This window comes from Pelophylax lessonae (genome assembly GCF_965119305.1).
Source record: "Pelophylax lessonae genome assembly, chromosome: 4".
NCBI lineage: Eukaryota > Metazoa > Chordata > Amphibia > Anura > Ranidae > Pelophylax > Pelophylax lessonae.
In genome coordinates, this window is record NC_138771.1 from 569355413 (window position 1) to 569371834 (window position 16422).

Genomic DNA, 16422 nt, shown 5'->3' on the forward strand with positions numbered 1-16422 from the left:
CTGCACAGAGGAGGTAAGTATAACGTGTTTGGTATTTAAAAGGGTGTGTGGCTGTCCCAACTCACTTGATCAACTTCTGTTAAAGCGGAGTTCTACCCAAAAGTGAAAGCTCCGCTTAGCTGCTTCTTCCCCCTTCCGGTGCCACATTTGGCACCTTTCAAGGGAGAGGGGGGGATGGGTTCTTGTTTTTGAAAGGTACCCGGCATCACTTCTGTGAGACTTCTGTGGCAAAATCTCTCTAAGGTTCGCCCCCCCCCCCCTCTTCCTTCCTCCGCCGCCGGGCCAGTTAGAAAGCGCAGCAATCGTTTCTGTGGATGGAGAAATCTTATATGTTGTATTCTAACACACTGATCCTGATTTCAGAAAACTGTGTAGATTGTTATGGCACTTTACAAGTACGTTTCTTCCTTCCAGTCCTCACTGTCCATGATGGAAGAGGATCTGGGCCTGTCTGATGAGGCCTCTGATGCTGGCAGTGAAGAAGTCCTGACGCCTGCAGAACTCATTAACAAGCTGGAGGAGGTGAGAAGTTTATTGTAGTAATAGAATATAACTCACTACTGTGGGCCCAGCCACCTGTGTAGTGCAGATGTACGTGTCACTCACACTGTGTACATTACTGATATGGCTGATCACCAATTTCTGCTTCTTTTTTTTATAATATAACCAACATTCATATTTCAGGAGGAGGTTAGAAATAGCCGTTCCCCATATTTATTTCCCAAAACAAACTGGTGGTGTCGGCAAACATCATATCTAGAGAGAGATATCATTTTACCCTGTACAGATCATTAGTAAGACCTCATCTGGAATATGCAGTTCAGTTTTGTGCAGCATTTCAGAAAAAGGATATTAGGGAGCTGGAGAAAGTGCAGAGAAGGGCAACCAAACTGATAAGAGGCATGGAGGAGCTCCGCTATGAGGAAAGATTAGAGAAACGGAATTTATTCTCTCTTGAGAATAGGAGATAAAAGGGGGGATATGATCAACATGTATAAATACATAAGGGGTTCATATAGTGACCTTGGTGTTGAGGTTTTCATTTTAAGGTAATCACAGAGGACAAAGGGGCACTCTTTACGTCTGGAGGAAAAGAGATTTCATCTGCAAATATGGAAAGGCTTCTTCACAGTAAGAGCTGTGAAAATGTGGAATAGACTCCCTCCAGAGGTGGTTCTGGCCAGCTCAGTAGATTATTTTAGGAAAGGCCTGGATTATTTTTTAACTTCACATAATCTATCTGGATACTAATATTTATAGATAAAGTTTATCCAGGGAATATCTAATTGCCTCTCTGGGATCAGGAAATATTTTTTTCCCCTGCTGAGGCAAATTGGATCATGCTTTGCTGGGTTTTTTGCCTTCTTCTGGATCAACTGTGTGTATGGGATTGATTGTATGTGTTTTTTTCCCCCCTTTCATTGGTTGAACTTTGTCTTTTTTCAACCAGACTAACTATGTAACTATTTCCAAGCATACATCTTTGTATGGGGAGGTGGGTTAGGTCAAGGCAAATGGGAAAACGGATAAGTACACTTATCCTTTAATATCCTTTCATGGAAACTAAGTTGGGTTTCTGTATTGTAGATTATCCCTGGATTCTGATACTAGTTCCTCCAATTTTAATTTGTTTCTTTATGTTGATAAAGTGTCTCTGTTAAAAACTAGGATGCTTTGATTACAGAGTAGGGAAGAGTTAGAACCTCCAAGTTTTTATTGCTGTCTCAGTCACCGGAGGTTCACAATCTTGTCACTGGGGCTGAAATTCATGGGAAATCTTGTCACTAGAACAGGAATATCTTGCCATAAGTAGACCTGTTCTGCTGGCAACTGAGAAGGACTTTTCCCTCATTTCCTGTTGTGCCTCTGGGGCAGGAAGTGAAGGCAATTCTTAATAGGAAGCAGCAAAAAGATTATACCCACAAAACACATTAAAGTGATATTAAAGGGGGTTGTAAAGGTTCAAATAATTTTTAATAAAAATAACAAACATGTCATACTTACCTGCGCTGTGCAAGGGTCTTGCACAGAGCAGCCCCAATCCTTTTTTTCTGGGGTGCCCCGCCGGCGCTCCTGGCTCATCCTCTTCATCAGGGGGCACCTGTGCAGGCACACTCCTGAGTCCCACTGCTGCGCCTTTGACACAGACAGCAGGACTCGGCCCTGCCCCCCACTCTCTTGTCACTGGATTTTATTGACCGCAGTGGGAGCCAATGGCTTGGGTTGCTTTCAATCTATCCAATGATATCCAATTCGCTGGAAAGGGTGAGTTTAGGTAGAAAAAATGGGGGGTCTCTGGGGGCAGCTGCAGCAAAAAAAGGTTTTTCACCTTTTAGGTGAAAAACCGAGACTTAATAATCCCTTTAAAGGCAGATTTAAATATTTTTTTAAAAAATAAAATGTTATACTCACCTGCTCTGTGCAGTGGTTTTGCACAGAGCAGCCCTGATCCTCCTTTTCTTAGGTTTACTGCCAGCGCTCCTGGCTCCTTACTCCTGTCAAGTGCCCCCCATAGCAAGCAGCAGGTTCGCTTCCGAGTCACACAGAGAGCTCGGCCTTACTCTCTCTTCATTGGCTCACTAGCTGTGATTGACAGTAGTGGGAGCCAATGGCTACCTCTGCTGTTTCAGCTAATGAGGAGGAAGCGACATGGGAGAGCTGAGGCTTTTTGTGCATATTGCTGGATTGAGATGGGGGGAGATCAGGTTAGTATTAGGAGGGGCTGCTGTACACAGAAGGTTTTTTTTTTTACCTTATTGCATAGAATGCATGAAGGTAAAAGACCTTTTAACCACTTTAGGCTGGAGGAGGTGAGAGGTTTTTTTTAATAGAATATGACTGAAGCACAGCCACTTGTGTGGTGCAAATATACTGGTCACACATACTGTGTACATTACTGATATGGCTGGTCCCCAGTTGTTGCTCCCTTTTTATAAAAAATAAAAAAGTCAGTAGCTAGTATCTGTGGTAGCTGTCCGTGAAATGCTTTATTTTTTCCATGTGATAGGTAGGGTAAGGTTAACATTTGTGCATGGCTGGTAAGATCTTTTTTTTTTTTTTTTTTGTAGCCCTGCACCATACTCCACATACAGGGGTTGCAAAAACAGTAATATTCAAAATTCACTTTTAAAGCTGCTGTCATAGAAAGGCACAACCACTAATGTAAAACTATTTCAAGTGGTTTTGCCTTGTTTGCATTTTTTGGTAGTATTAGAAGCTTGTAGTGGCTGCAGTTTTTTTTAATACAATTAAATTAAAGCCCATCACCGGGTGTTCCTAGGCAGGTTGCATTTGCAAGCAGGCTGCCCTAGGTAACCCCCATATGTAATGAGGAGCCTTCATGAACTGAAATCCAATTAATGAAAGGGGCGAGCCAGGGGCAGCAACGCTGGGGCAAAAAGAGCTACAGTCAGGTCCATAAATATTGGGACATCGACACAATTCTAATCTTTTTGGCTCTATACACCACCACAATGGATTTGAAATGATAGAAACAAAATGTATTTTAACTGCAGACTTTCAGCTTTAATTTGAGGGTATTTACATCCAAATCAGGTGAACGGTGTAGGAATTACAACAGTTTGTATATGTGCCTCCCACTTTTTAAGGGACCAAAAGTAATGGGACAGATTAACAATCATAAATCAAACTTTCACTTTTTAATACTTGGTTGCAAATCCTTTGCAGCCAATTACAGCCTGAAGTCTGGAACACATAGACATCACCAGACGCTGGGTTTTATCCCTGGTGATGCTCTGCCAGGCCTCTACTGTAACTGTCTTCAGTTCCTGCTTGTTCTTGGGACATTTTCCCTTCAGTTTTGTCTTCAGCAAGTGAAATGCATGCTCAATCGGATTCAGGTCAGGTGATTGACTTGGCCATTGCATAACATTCCACTTCTTTACCTTAAAAAACTCTTTGGTTGCTTTCGCAATATGCTTCAGGTCATTGTCCATCTGCACTGTGAGGCGCCGTCCAATGAGTTCTGAAGCATTTGGCTGAATATGAGCAGATAATATTGCCCGAAACACTTCAGAATTCATCCTGCTGCTTTTGTCAGCAGTCACACCATCAATAAATACAAGAGAACCAGTTCCATTGGCAGCCATACATGCCCACACCATGACACTACCACCACCATGCTTCACTGATGAGGTGGTATGCTTTGGATCATGAGCAGTTCCTTTCCTTCTCCATACTCTTCTCTTCCCATCACTCTGGCACAAGTTGATCTTGGTCTCATCTGTCCATAGGATGTTGTTCCAGAACTGTGAAGGCTTTTTTAGATGTTGTTTGGTAAACTCTAATCTGGCCTTCCTGTTTTTGAGCCTCACCAATGGTTTACATCTTGTGGTGAACCCTCGGTATTCACTCTGGTGAAGTCTTCTCTTGATTGTTGACTTTGACACACATACACCTACCTCCTGGAGAGTGTTCTTGATCTGGCCAACTGTTGTGAAGGGTGTTTTCTTCACCAGGGAAAGAATTCTTCGGTCATCCACCACAGTTGTTTTCCGTGGTCTTCCAGGTCTTTTGGTGTTGCTGAGCTCACCGCTGCATTCTTTCTTTTTAAGGATGTTCCAAACAGTTGATTTGGCCACACCTAATGTTTTTGCTATCTCTCTAATGGGTTTGTTTTGTTTTTTCAGCCTAATGATGACTTGCTTCACTGATAGTGACAGCTCTTTGGATCTCATATTGAGCGTTGACAGCGACAGATTCCAAATGCAAATAGCACACTTGAAATGAACGCTGGACCTTTTATCTGCTCCTTGTAAATGGGATAATGAGGGAATAACACACACCTGGCAATGGAACAGCTGAGCAGCCAATTGTCCCATTACTTTTGGTCCCACACAAACTGGGAGGCACATATACAAAGTGTTGTAATTCCTACACCTTTCACCTGATTTGGATGTAAATATCCTCAAATTAAAGCTGAAAGTCTGCAGTTAAAGCACATCTTGTGTGTTTCATTTCAAATCCATTGTGGTGTATAGAGCCCAAAAGATTAGAATTGTGTCGATGTCCCAATATTTATGGACCTGACTATATGATGCTGGACAGCCTGCAGCCGGAAAATGAGGCAGTCTCTATCTGACCTGCTGCAGTTTCTAATGCACACTGAGAGAAGCTCTCAGTGTGCAATGAAATCAGAGTAGGCAATTTAAGTACAGGAGAGGAGCCTCTACAACTGTACAAGACTGAAGGAAAGGCCAGAGTTCAGCTTTACCTCTATGATAATTAGAGATGTCATTCACACAAATGTTTGGCAAGATCTTGGCGGTGGTCAGGATATGCATGTTTATGTATTCCTGTTCACTATACTGTTCATTCAGACAGGGTTGTAGCTCCTTCTTAATGTTGTGTGTATGTGGGGTTGCCTTGCACCATAAGACAGGAGGAGAGCCAAATATTACCTCCATCTGATCAGTGTTTACATGTATTTCTAGTAGGTACAGAGTAGAGCTGCACGATTAATAGTTTAAAAAATCGCAATCTCCATTCAGCCCCCCTCACGACCCTAATCCAGCATTTCCACGATTCATGTAACAGTGCAGAGCCATTCTCTGCTCACAGCTGTCAAAGAAAAAAAAAAAACAGCTGGCAAAGTTTATCACATCATAAAAGAGAAACATCGTATCATTTTGTTCTTTTAGATCAAAGGCAGTTAAACCACTTAAGCCCCGGAAGATTTTACCCCCTTCCTGACCAGGGATTATTTTGCGATTTGGCACTGCGTGACTTTAATGGACAATTGCGCAGTCGTGCGACGCTGTACCCAAATGAAATTGACGTCCTTTCTTTTTCCCCACAAACAGAGCTTTCTTTTGGTGGTATTTGATCACCTGTGCGATTTTTGATCACGCGCTATAAACAAAAAAAGAGCGCCAATTTTGCAAAAATAACAATATTTTTTTTTATATGAAATTCCCCCCAAAAAAATGTAAAAATCAAAGTTTAACATTTTAGGCCAATTTGTTTTATGCTACATATGTTTGGTAAAAAAAATCGCAAAAAGCGTATTTTGATTGGTTTGCGCAAAAGTTATTGCGTTTACTAACTAAGGGAAAGATTTTTGTCCTTTTTTTTTTTTTTTTTAACGAGTAATGGCGGTGATCTGCGATTTTTTTGCGGGACTGCGACATTGCGGCGGACAGATCGGACCCTTGACTGACATTTTTGACACTTTTGGGGGTACCAGTGACATTACTACAGTAATCTGTGCTATACATATGCACTGTTACTGTAAAAATGACCCTGGCAGGGAAGGGGTTAACTTTATTGGAGAAGGAGGGGTTAAGGGTGTCCCTAGGGGTGTGCTTCTAACTGTGATTGGATCAGAGATCAACGGTCCTACATAGCAGGACCGTATGATCTCTGCTGTTAGACAGGGGAGAATGACAGGTGGCTTTGTTTACATTAGCCGCCTGCCTTTCTCCCGGTGTAACGGACAATTGCGAGTGACCGGCGGACATCGGGTCCACCGGTCACTCGCGCGGGGGGGGGTCCGTGAGCGAGCCTCCAGCGGCGCGCGCTTGCTCCTTAGAGCCTCACAGGCTAGCGGCGTGAACTTTGCCTGTGAGAGGCTGACTGCTGTCGTAAATCGCCTTTAGGCAGTCGGCAAGTGGTTAAAGACTAAGGCTTTTTCTGACACTTGCTGCTTACAAGTTAAAAGTAAGTAGTTTGCTGGAAGATTTCTTAGAACCCCCAAACATTATATATATTTTTTAGCAGAGACCCTGGAGAATAAAATGGCAGTTGTTGCAAAAAAAAAAAAAAAACTGAACCGTAAAGGTAGCCCAATTTTTTGTATAATTCTATTGAGGATGTTGCGCCGAGAATTGTGAGAGAATTGTGATCTTTATTATAAGCAAACGAAATGTGATTCTTATTTTATCCAGAATTGTGCAACAGTGTATTCATGATGTGTCCTGTTATCTCCCCAGGCTTGGCTCAATGAGAAGTTTGCTCCTGAACTCCTGGAGAGTAAATCTGAGATAGTGGAGTGTGTGATGGAGCAGCTGAACCATATGGTAATTGATTTGATGATTATTTTTTCTAGCTAATGGATGTGTGTCTGAGAACTAAACACCTTTTTCTACTTTAGGAGCAAAATTTGCAACGAGCGCGACAGGGAGACCTCAAGATCAGCTTCCATCACATGGAAATAGAAAGAATCCGATTCATGCTCAGCAGTTATCTACGCAGTCGATTACTCAAAGTATTGACTTTCTATGAATTTATTTGGATGATATGTAATAGATGAAGTTAATCCACTCAAAACTAATATTGCAATTTAGGGTGAATGTCAGCTGGTTTTATCACTTGCCTCTTTTTTTTTTTTCCTGGGGACTCCAAAAATAGGATCTTTGTGCTGGAATTCCCAGCTCAACATGCCTGCAGCCACCAGCAAGATGTGCGTGTCTTCACAGAGTGTGGTTGAGGACATGGCTGTTATACCATTGGAGTTTGGGATCCAAAAAAAAATATTAGGTGCTTCAACCTGGCAGTGTGCACACAATCAAAATTTTGATTTTTAAATTATGCATTGGACTTCCTTGTGTGGCACCCTGCAATGGTACTAACAGCATGTGGGAATATTCATACATCATTAACCTGTTCTGGACGGCCCCACACAGATATACTGTGGCAGGGCTCCCCTCCTGTGCAAAATGACATACCTTGTGTAATTTCCTGCACTGGGGCGCACGCACATGCTCTACCGGCAAGCCGCTTCCGCTGTGATTGGACACAACACGAGCCATTAGCGGGTATGGCGGACCCGATGTTTGCCGGCATCCAGTGATTATTTGTGAGAGAGGCAGAACGGCGGTCTGCCTATGTAAACAAGGTCATTAGTACAGTGACAGTGCATTTTGTTTTCTTTTTTTTTTTTTTTAGCACTGATCACTGTATTAACATCACTGGTCCCCAAAAAGTGTCACTTAGGGGTTTGAGAGAACACAAGTAGTTACAATTCTGAAGAGAAACTATTTAGTTTCTAACCTCAGCTTGTTTAATTAGGCTTTAGCAATAAAACCTGGAAGCTGATTCATTTCTCTGCAGCATTGTGACTAATTTTGCCCTCATCAGCTTTAGTAAATAAACCCCTTAGTGTCAGTTTCGTCCGCCACAATGTCACAGTCCCGCTAAAGATCGCTGCCATTACTAATAAGAAATATAAAAATTCCATAAATCTATCCCATAGTTTGTAGACGCTATAACTTTTTTTGCACAGACCAATCAATATACGCTAATTGGGATTTTTTTTTTTTTTTTTTTACCAAGAATTGGCCTAAATTGATGAAAACGTTTTTTTTGGATATGTTTTATAGCCAAAAGTAAAAAACATTGGTCTTTTGTTTGTAACACAAAAAAAATAAAAACCGCAGAGGTGATCAAATACCACCAAAAGAAAGCTCTATTTGTGGAATAAGGACATCAGTTTTATTTGGGTAGAGCGTTGCACAACTGTGCAATTGTCAGTTAAAGTAACAAAAAAATGGCCTGGTCCTGAAGGGGGGTTAACCTTCCGGGGTGGAAGTGGTTAATTAAGACTGTTAGGAACTCCAGCCAGATCCTGCTCCTGTTCAGGCACAGGCTTATTGCTTAACTACAGGGAGGTCAAGGACCTACCTGTGCAAGACAAGGCTGTCTGGGCATGATTACAATTTGTTTGGAAAGCTTTATATTTGTATTCAGTTGTTTGCCTGGAATTCAGCATTTATACATGAACATCTATTTATTGCATAATCTAGATCTGGACAAACACAGACTAAACAAAGTATGCCCTTTGGGAATATTTGCCCACTTCTTATTTATTCTACTGGTGTCCGTCACATGTTAGTTATAAAATTCCAGTGCTTTCTCTGTACTTCATCTGTTACTCTTCATCACTGATGCTGCCATTCTAAAGCCCCATACACACTACTAGTGTTTTTTTTTATTCAACTCGGTGGGTTAAAAAAAACTAACCGATTGGAGCCGATGTACTAACAATCTGATGTTGGTGCAACGATCTCCCCAGCTGAGCCTTGTGTTCTGACAGGGGTCTCCCCCCCCCCCCTCCTGCCGGAACACTCCGGTCAATGGCTAAGAGCGCTCACCGGGAGCCGGTCGTCAGACCTTTTTCAGTCATGAGCCTTCGACAGAACAAGCTGCCATACACACGGGCTGAATGTCGCACGGTTTTTATTGAACCAGCCAATGTCGCCCGACATTTGGTCCTTGTGAGCTAGGCTAAAGCAAGAAGAAAACCAGAGGTTACCAGGTACACGTGTATGTATATGCAAACTTTTAATAGGGAACCTCTTCTGAAATATGTGTGATGTCTTTGATGACCGTCTCAAAACACAAGATGCCTGCCTGGCAATCTCATCCATTGGCTTCAGTGCTTTCTAAATCAACTGAAATAGTATGCAGATGAGAATTTCTGATTTCACTTGCAGCATGCTTTTGCTCCCACAGGTCAGTAGCTCAGAAATAATTGGAGCCAGGGGATCACCGCGACAGGCAACTATCATTTGCAGAAGAGGTTAGAAATCGTTTCTCTCATGACAGGCATGACAGGATGTTTCTCTACCAACAAATATTTTAATTTAGTCACTCCAAAATGAAAGGATGTGTACTTCTCCTTCTTGCCCCTGACCTGAACAATCCCATTTTTGCCTCGATTTGACAGCCACGGCCTTTGGAGTCTGCTCACATCCTGGGTGAGCCTCTGCATTAGTGTTCTATAGACTTCTCTGGGACTGTGTCCTGAGGACAGAGGCAAGGGGCAGTAATGCACAGATGTGGCAGGGCTCTGTATGTAAACTAACACCAGTCTCTGGCCACTGAATTAAAAGAGAAGTAGGGCCAAAGCTGTTTTATCCCTTCTTCTCCTGTGGGTCACAGGACTGCACTTCGTTCTGCACTCCTGTGACCCATATTCTGTCAACAGCAAGCTAAAGTCTGCTGTTGCCTGACGTCACTCAGCCACTTCAGACTCAGAAGGGATCCCGACTTTAATGTCAGGATCCACCCAGATCCCTGACTGGCAGCTGGGTCAGTCTCTCACCACACCACAGCTGGGAGACTGAGCCAACCTCCCATGCCCCCTCCACTGCCCAGAGCTCCAGTGAGCACTGGAGGGACAGAGCTGGTGACTGACTGTCACCTGCTTACTGAAGATGGAAAACTGAGTGATCAGCAGTCTTTGATCGCTCAGTTCTCGGTTTTAGAGGCAGCGGGGGACAGATGGAGCGTTGGACCAATGCTGCATCCACCTAGTTGAGTATGTGGTTATTTTTTCTTTAATCCCATACTTCTCTTTTAAGGTAAAAAAATATATCTGTATCTGTGGGGGGGTGTTTTGGCAGATAGGCAAGTGGTTGAAGTCCCCTATGAGTAGCAGTGTGAATGCACTATAGCATTTTGGTTTTAGTAGGGGATTTTTCCTGCATTCTGATACCAGTTCCTATAATATTACTTTGTTCATTTGTGTTAATAAAGCACATATGTAGTTAAAACATAGTTTTTTTCAATAGAATGGTGAGGGGTTTGAACCTCTGCCAGGTTTTTATTGCGGTCTGTGTCACTGTTGGGGAAATACACATTCAGTTTTTCTCCTGTTGACCATTGTTACTGTGGCTAAAAGTAATGGGAAATCTTGTCACTAGAATATGAATCCTTGGGATATCTTTCAGTAAGGGCAAGTGTCCTTGGTGACCTCACAGAAGAAATTTTCCCTCACTTCCTGTTGTGTCTCAGGGATAGTAAATGAAGGCAATGGTGATCCCCAATGTCAGTGATTTCTGAGCTCACTTACTTGGGAGGGCATGCAACAAGTGATGTCAGAATTTCACATTTATATTGTAAAGTGAATTTCAAACTGGTAGTGCCAATAATAATAATTCTTCTCAATAAGAAAGAGTGGAAAAACTCTGACGGGTTGTAATTGTTTCCTCTTCTCTCTACAACCAAAAAAGAAAAGTTGATGTATTATTCAATTAAGATTTGAAAAAAACTATTTTATGCTTTCTGTTATCAGATAGAGAAGTTTTTCCCACATGTTCTGGAAAAGGAGAAGGCTCGCGGGGAAGGAGAGCCCCCACATCTGTCCCCGGAGGAGTTTGCCTTTGCAAAAGAGTGAGTAATCTTTCTAGAATTGGTTACCTGGCAGTAATATATCTGATGGAAGATAGACCGCCACATACCATAAGGCTGAAGATGGAAGAGCCATGTTTGGCAACCAAAATTACTTTGTCTTGAAACAGCTTTTATAACTGAGCTCCAAGGTCCACCATATCAGATAAATATGTAAATAGTGTTGCATTCTGGGTGAATTCCAATGGATCTGCCAAGAGTAATGGCTGGAATACACGGGCCGAATATCGGCCGATCATTCGACCACCGACTTATGAAAAAGTGTTCGTTGGTCGAAAACGTTGCCAACATACACAGGCCAAATATCGCCCGACCGTTTGATCGCCGACCATGGAAACAGTGCATGCGTGATGATGTTCTACAGATTTTTAAATGAACGACCTTAACACCAACGTATAGAATATCGTTCATTCGCAAACGAGATGACAGAATTTTTCGGTTTTTTCAAACGGGATTTTTCGTTCACAATATCGATATCGGTCACTTATGGCTGGGTATTAACGAGTAGAATATCGGGCGATCCTTCACTGAACAGAAATTTTCGGCCGATTTTCTTATCGTGTATTCCGGCCATTAGTGTCTGTTTCACTGTAAAGTCCATCTGCATGCCTAAGTGCCGGTTCACACTGATCCGACTTGTCAGGCGACTTGGTCGCCTGACAAGTAGCTTCCAATGCTGTGCAATGGAACCGTTCTAATCAGAGCGACTCAAGTCGCTCCGACTTAGAAAGAGGTTCCTGCACTATTTTTTTGCAAAGTCGGAGCGACTTGCATTGACTTCCATCATGAGAAGTCGTTGCAAGCCGCGCCAAAGTCGCGGTGCACGGGCGACTTCATTAGTCACCCGAAATCGGGGCGACTTCGAGTCGGATCAGTGTGAACCAACACTAAAGCCCTCTCCTTGTAAAACAACCCATTCAGTTTAAGGCTCTTTTCACATATATTTGGATGCATTTTGAACCGCATCTGATTCGCATGACGTGTGAACCAAACCGGCTTTCTATGGAGCCGGTTCACATATATGCGGTGCAGCGGCATTGCAAATTCGCTGCAGTCCTGTTGTGTTTTCTGAGCACTGCGGTGCGGTTCAGATGCAAATTCCAGGCTCATTGCCATTTATGGGAACGCATCTGAATCGCACATGTCGAGTTCTGAACAGGAATTCACATTTAGAAAAAAGACAGCTGTTTAAGAACTGTCAGACCGCAAAGTGAGCAGACGGCGGGAGCCAGCCATGGGTGCGTTGTTTATCATGATTGGCGCTGGATCTACACCAGGGACTTTGTTTTTTTTAATAATTGTCAAAAGCTGTCTGTGTTTTTATTTCTTTTTGACACTTTTTTTTTGTGAATGAATAGGGGTGCAATGTACCCCTACTCATTTGAATAGGGGGGCGGCGATCTGGGGGCCCCTTGTTAAAGGGGCTTCCAGATTCCGAAAAGCCTCCTGCCCCCCATAACCTCAGAGGGATGTGGGGAAGAAGCCCTTATCACCATGGTGGTTTTGAAGTGGGGGGGCTCTGCTCCAAAGCATGTGCCCTGGTATGGTTCATGGGGGGGCACTTGTTCACCCCTTTCCTGGCCTCCCAGTCTGCATGCTCAGATAAGGGTCTGGTATTGATTTTTTTTGGGGGGGGGGAGCCCACGCCAGTTTTTTTTTTTTACATTTTGGTGTGGGGTTCCCCTTAAAATCCATACCAGATCCATGTAATAAATCTGTCCTGTCCCTGCAGGTATATGGCGAACACTGAGGCTTTACTGAAGAGCGTGGCTCTGCGTCACATGCCGCCAAACCTACAAACACTGGACTTATTGAAATGTGGTAAGTACCTGGAAATTTGGGAAGAAGGTCAATAGAAAGCATCTTGATTTGTGTAAACTCTGTTATCCTGCATGTGTTGGAGACCACACTGGCGGACTGGATTGGTCCCTGGTCCTGAGTGGTTATTGCCTTCTGGTGCAAAGTGCCCAGTGATGGATGGTGGTGATGGGCCCTCTGGGGTATTGGGCTGCTGCCTATTCTGTGTGAGCTTAAGGTCATTTCAGCTTGTAGACTTCGTTAAAAAACGAAAGAAGTGCCCAGTGTCCACAGAAATGTTATTTCTAAAATATCGTTTGTGGACATTTATTAAAAATTTGCAACAAGTACATCAAGCCAACGCATTTGGGGTATTGGACTCCGCCGCCATCAGGGTTGTTGCTGCGTACTATTTGGTGGGAACAATGCTTCCTGTACGACTAAAGAAAAGATCCTGCAATTCAAAACCCTTGATCCACTCATGGGAATTGTTCCCACCAAATAGTATACAGCAACAGCGGTGAAGAAGGGAAAGCCTGTTTCCCCGAAACGCGTTGGTTTGATGTATATGTTGCTAAATTTTTAATAAACGTCCATGAACCATATTTTAGTCACATTTTTCAGGACACCCACAATCCTTTCTTTTTTTAACCAAGTCTTTTTATATCTAATTCTATCAACCTGTCATCGTTTTGTAGTACCGAAACCCAACCTGGACTCGTTTGTGTTTCTGCGGGTGAAAGAAGAGCAACAGAGCATCCTGGTGGAGCCGGAAACAGATGAGCAAAGGTGGGGACAGAACTATGTTGCCTTTTCTAGATGACAGTGAACCCGGCATACACCTGTGTGTCTGTGGTCAATGCTGCAGTTACACCGCGAGAAAACAGAAGGCCAGCCTCCCTGAGGCTATAACCCCTCCCACCCCACACCCACTCACCTTGGGATTTCTGCATTCTGCCAGCAGTTCAAGTGTTACACAGCCAACCCTCTGTATACCATTGGGTACACCTCTGCTTAGCTGATCATGAATATTCCTGGAGGAATGAGTAGCACCTTTTCCCTCAAAGGGGCAGTAGTCTTTTATTTTAGTAGTATGTTTGGCACTAATGGCGCTTTTCCACTGCATGGAACCGTACCGGTTCGGCACGCTTTTGTGCTTTTCCACTGCTGGTACCGCATGGTATAGGGTCGGAACGGTTCGGTACGGTACGGTATAGGTTTTGCTTTTCCACTGCATGGAACCGAACGGTACGGTACGGCTCTGAAAAAACAGTACCTACTCGATTGTGGTTCCAACAGGTACCAAACTGGTACCATATCCCACAATCGTTTGCATGCAGTCACTACTAGCCACTGATTGGTCAGAGAATCACACCCACCCCGTTGTTATCCCACCCACTTAACTTTAGTACTACTTTAGTGGAAAAGCAAACCTATACCGTACCGTACCGAACCGTTCCGACACCGTACCATGCGGTACCAGCAGTGGAAAAGCAAACCGGGCCAAGCAGGGCCGAGTAGAGCCGAGCTGGTACTAGCCGGTACTTGCAGTGGAAAAGTGCCATAAATGGAAGGGTGGTCATTTGCAGGCCAGACAGGGAGAGAAAGGGAAGTAGTAGCATAGTCCAAGCAGCCCTGCAGAGCAGAAAAAACACCTGTACATAAAATTAACAAATAAAGATGCCCACATGTACAGGTGGAATTACAAATTGCCTAGAAAACAAGCTTTTTAAAAATATGAGATTTACAGTGGATCCAGAAAGTATTCACAGCGCTTCACCTCTTCCACATTTTGTTATGTTACAGCCTTATCCCAAAATGGATTAAATGGATTATTTTCCTCAAAATCTGCAAACAATATCCCATAATAACATGAAAGAAATTTGTTTAAAATCTTTTAAAAATGTATTAAAAATAAAAAGAATCACATGTGGATAAGTATTCACAGCCTTTGCTCAATACTTTGTTGAAGCACCTTTGCCACCAATTACAGCCTCAAGTCTTTTTGAGTATGAGGCGGCAAGCTTGGCACACCTATTTTGGGCAGTTTCTCCCATTCTTCTTTGCAGGACCTCTCATCAGGTTGAATGGGGAGTATTGGTGCACAGCCATTTTCAAATCTCTCCAGAGATGTTCAGTCCGGTTCAATTCTGGGCTCTGGCTGGGCCAATCAAGGACATTCACAAAGTTGTCCTGTAGCCATTCCATTGTAATCATGGCTGTGTGCTTAGGGTCATTTTCCTGTTAGAAGATGAACCTTCACCCCAGTCTGAGGTCCAGAGAGCTCTGGAGCAGGTTTTTATCAAGGATATCTCTGTACATTGCCGCATTCATCTTTCCCTTCTTTCCCTTGATCCTGACTAGTCTACCAGTTTCTGCCGCTGAAAAACATCCCCACAGCATGATGCTGCCACCATCATGCTTCACTGTAGGGATGGTATTGGCCAGGTGATGAGCGGTGCCTGATTTCCTCCAGACATGACGCTTGCCATTCAGGCCAAAGAGTTCAATCTTTGTTTCATCAGACCAGAGAATTTAGTTTCTCATGGTCTGAGAGTCGTTTAAGTGCCTTTTGGCAAACTCCAGTTGGGCTGTCATGTGCCTCCTACTGACGAGTGACTTCCGTCTGGCTACTCTATCTTACAGGCCTTATAGGTGCTGCAGAGATGGTTGTTCTTCTAGAAGTTTCTCCTCTCTCCACAGAGGAATGCTGGAGCTCTGTCAGAGTGGCCATCGGGTTCTTGGTCACCTACCTGACTAAGGCCCTTCTCCCCCGATCTCTTAGTTTGGCCGGGCAGCCTGCTTTAAGAAGAGGCCTGGTGGTTCCAAACTTCTTCCATTTACAGATGATGGAAGCCATTTTGCTCATTGGGACCTTCAATGCTGCAGAAATGTTTCTGTAACCTTCCCCAGATCTGTGCCTCAATACAATCCTGTCTTGGAGGTCTATAGATTCCATTGACTTCATGACTTGGTTTGTGCTCAGACATGCACTGGTAACTGTTGGACCTTTTATATAGACAGGTGTGTGCCTTTACAAATTCTGTCCAATCAACTGAATTTACTACAGGTGTACTCCAAGCAAGTTGTAGAAACATCTCAAGGATGATCAGCGGAAACAGAATGAACCTGAGCTCAATTTTGGCAAAGGCTCTGAATACTTTTGTACATGTGATTTTTATATATAAATTTGCAGAGATTTCAAACAATCTTCTTTCACATTGTCACTATGGGGCATTGTTTGTAGAATTTTAAGGAACATTTGGAATCTATTTTGGAATAAGGCTGTAACGTAACAAAATGTGGGAAAAGAGAAGCACTGTGAAAACTTTCCGGATGCACTGTATACTAAGTTACACAAAGCGGGGAACTGGAAATGAGCATCAATATAGGATATGCTTTTACGTTTGATTTTGTGCATGGAAGATTTTAGAACACTTTGATGCAGAACTTCTGCATTTTCATTTTTAGTTG

At 43.2% G+C, this 16422-nt stretch overlaps 1 protein-coding gene across 1 annotated transcript in view; it reads left to right on the forward strand.

Moving 5' to 3' along the window:
* The first annotated feature begins 418 nt into the window (after positions 1-418).
* Positions 419-16422, forward strand: part of GINS4 (GINS complex subunit 4) — a 16544-nt gene continuing 540 nt past the window's right edge. Inside the window, exons 1-6 of the mRNA XM_082255948.1 lie at positions 419-522; positions 6951-7037; positions 7112-7225; positions 11036-11133; positions 12884-12972; positions 13647-13737. Of these exons, the coding sequence (XP_082112074.1) occupies positions 427-522; positions 6951-7037; positions 7112-7225; positions 11036-11133; positions 12884-12972; positions 13647-13737 (575 nt within the window). The 5' untranslated portion in view covers positions 419-426. The remainder of the gene's footprint in view (positions 523-6950; positions 7038-7111; positions 7226-11035; positions 11134-12883; positions 12973-13646; positions 13738-16422) is intronic.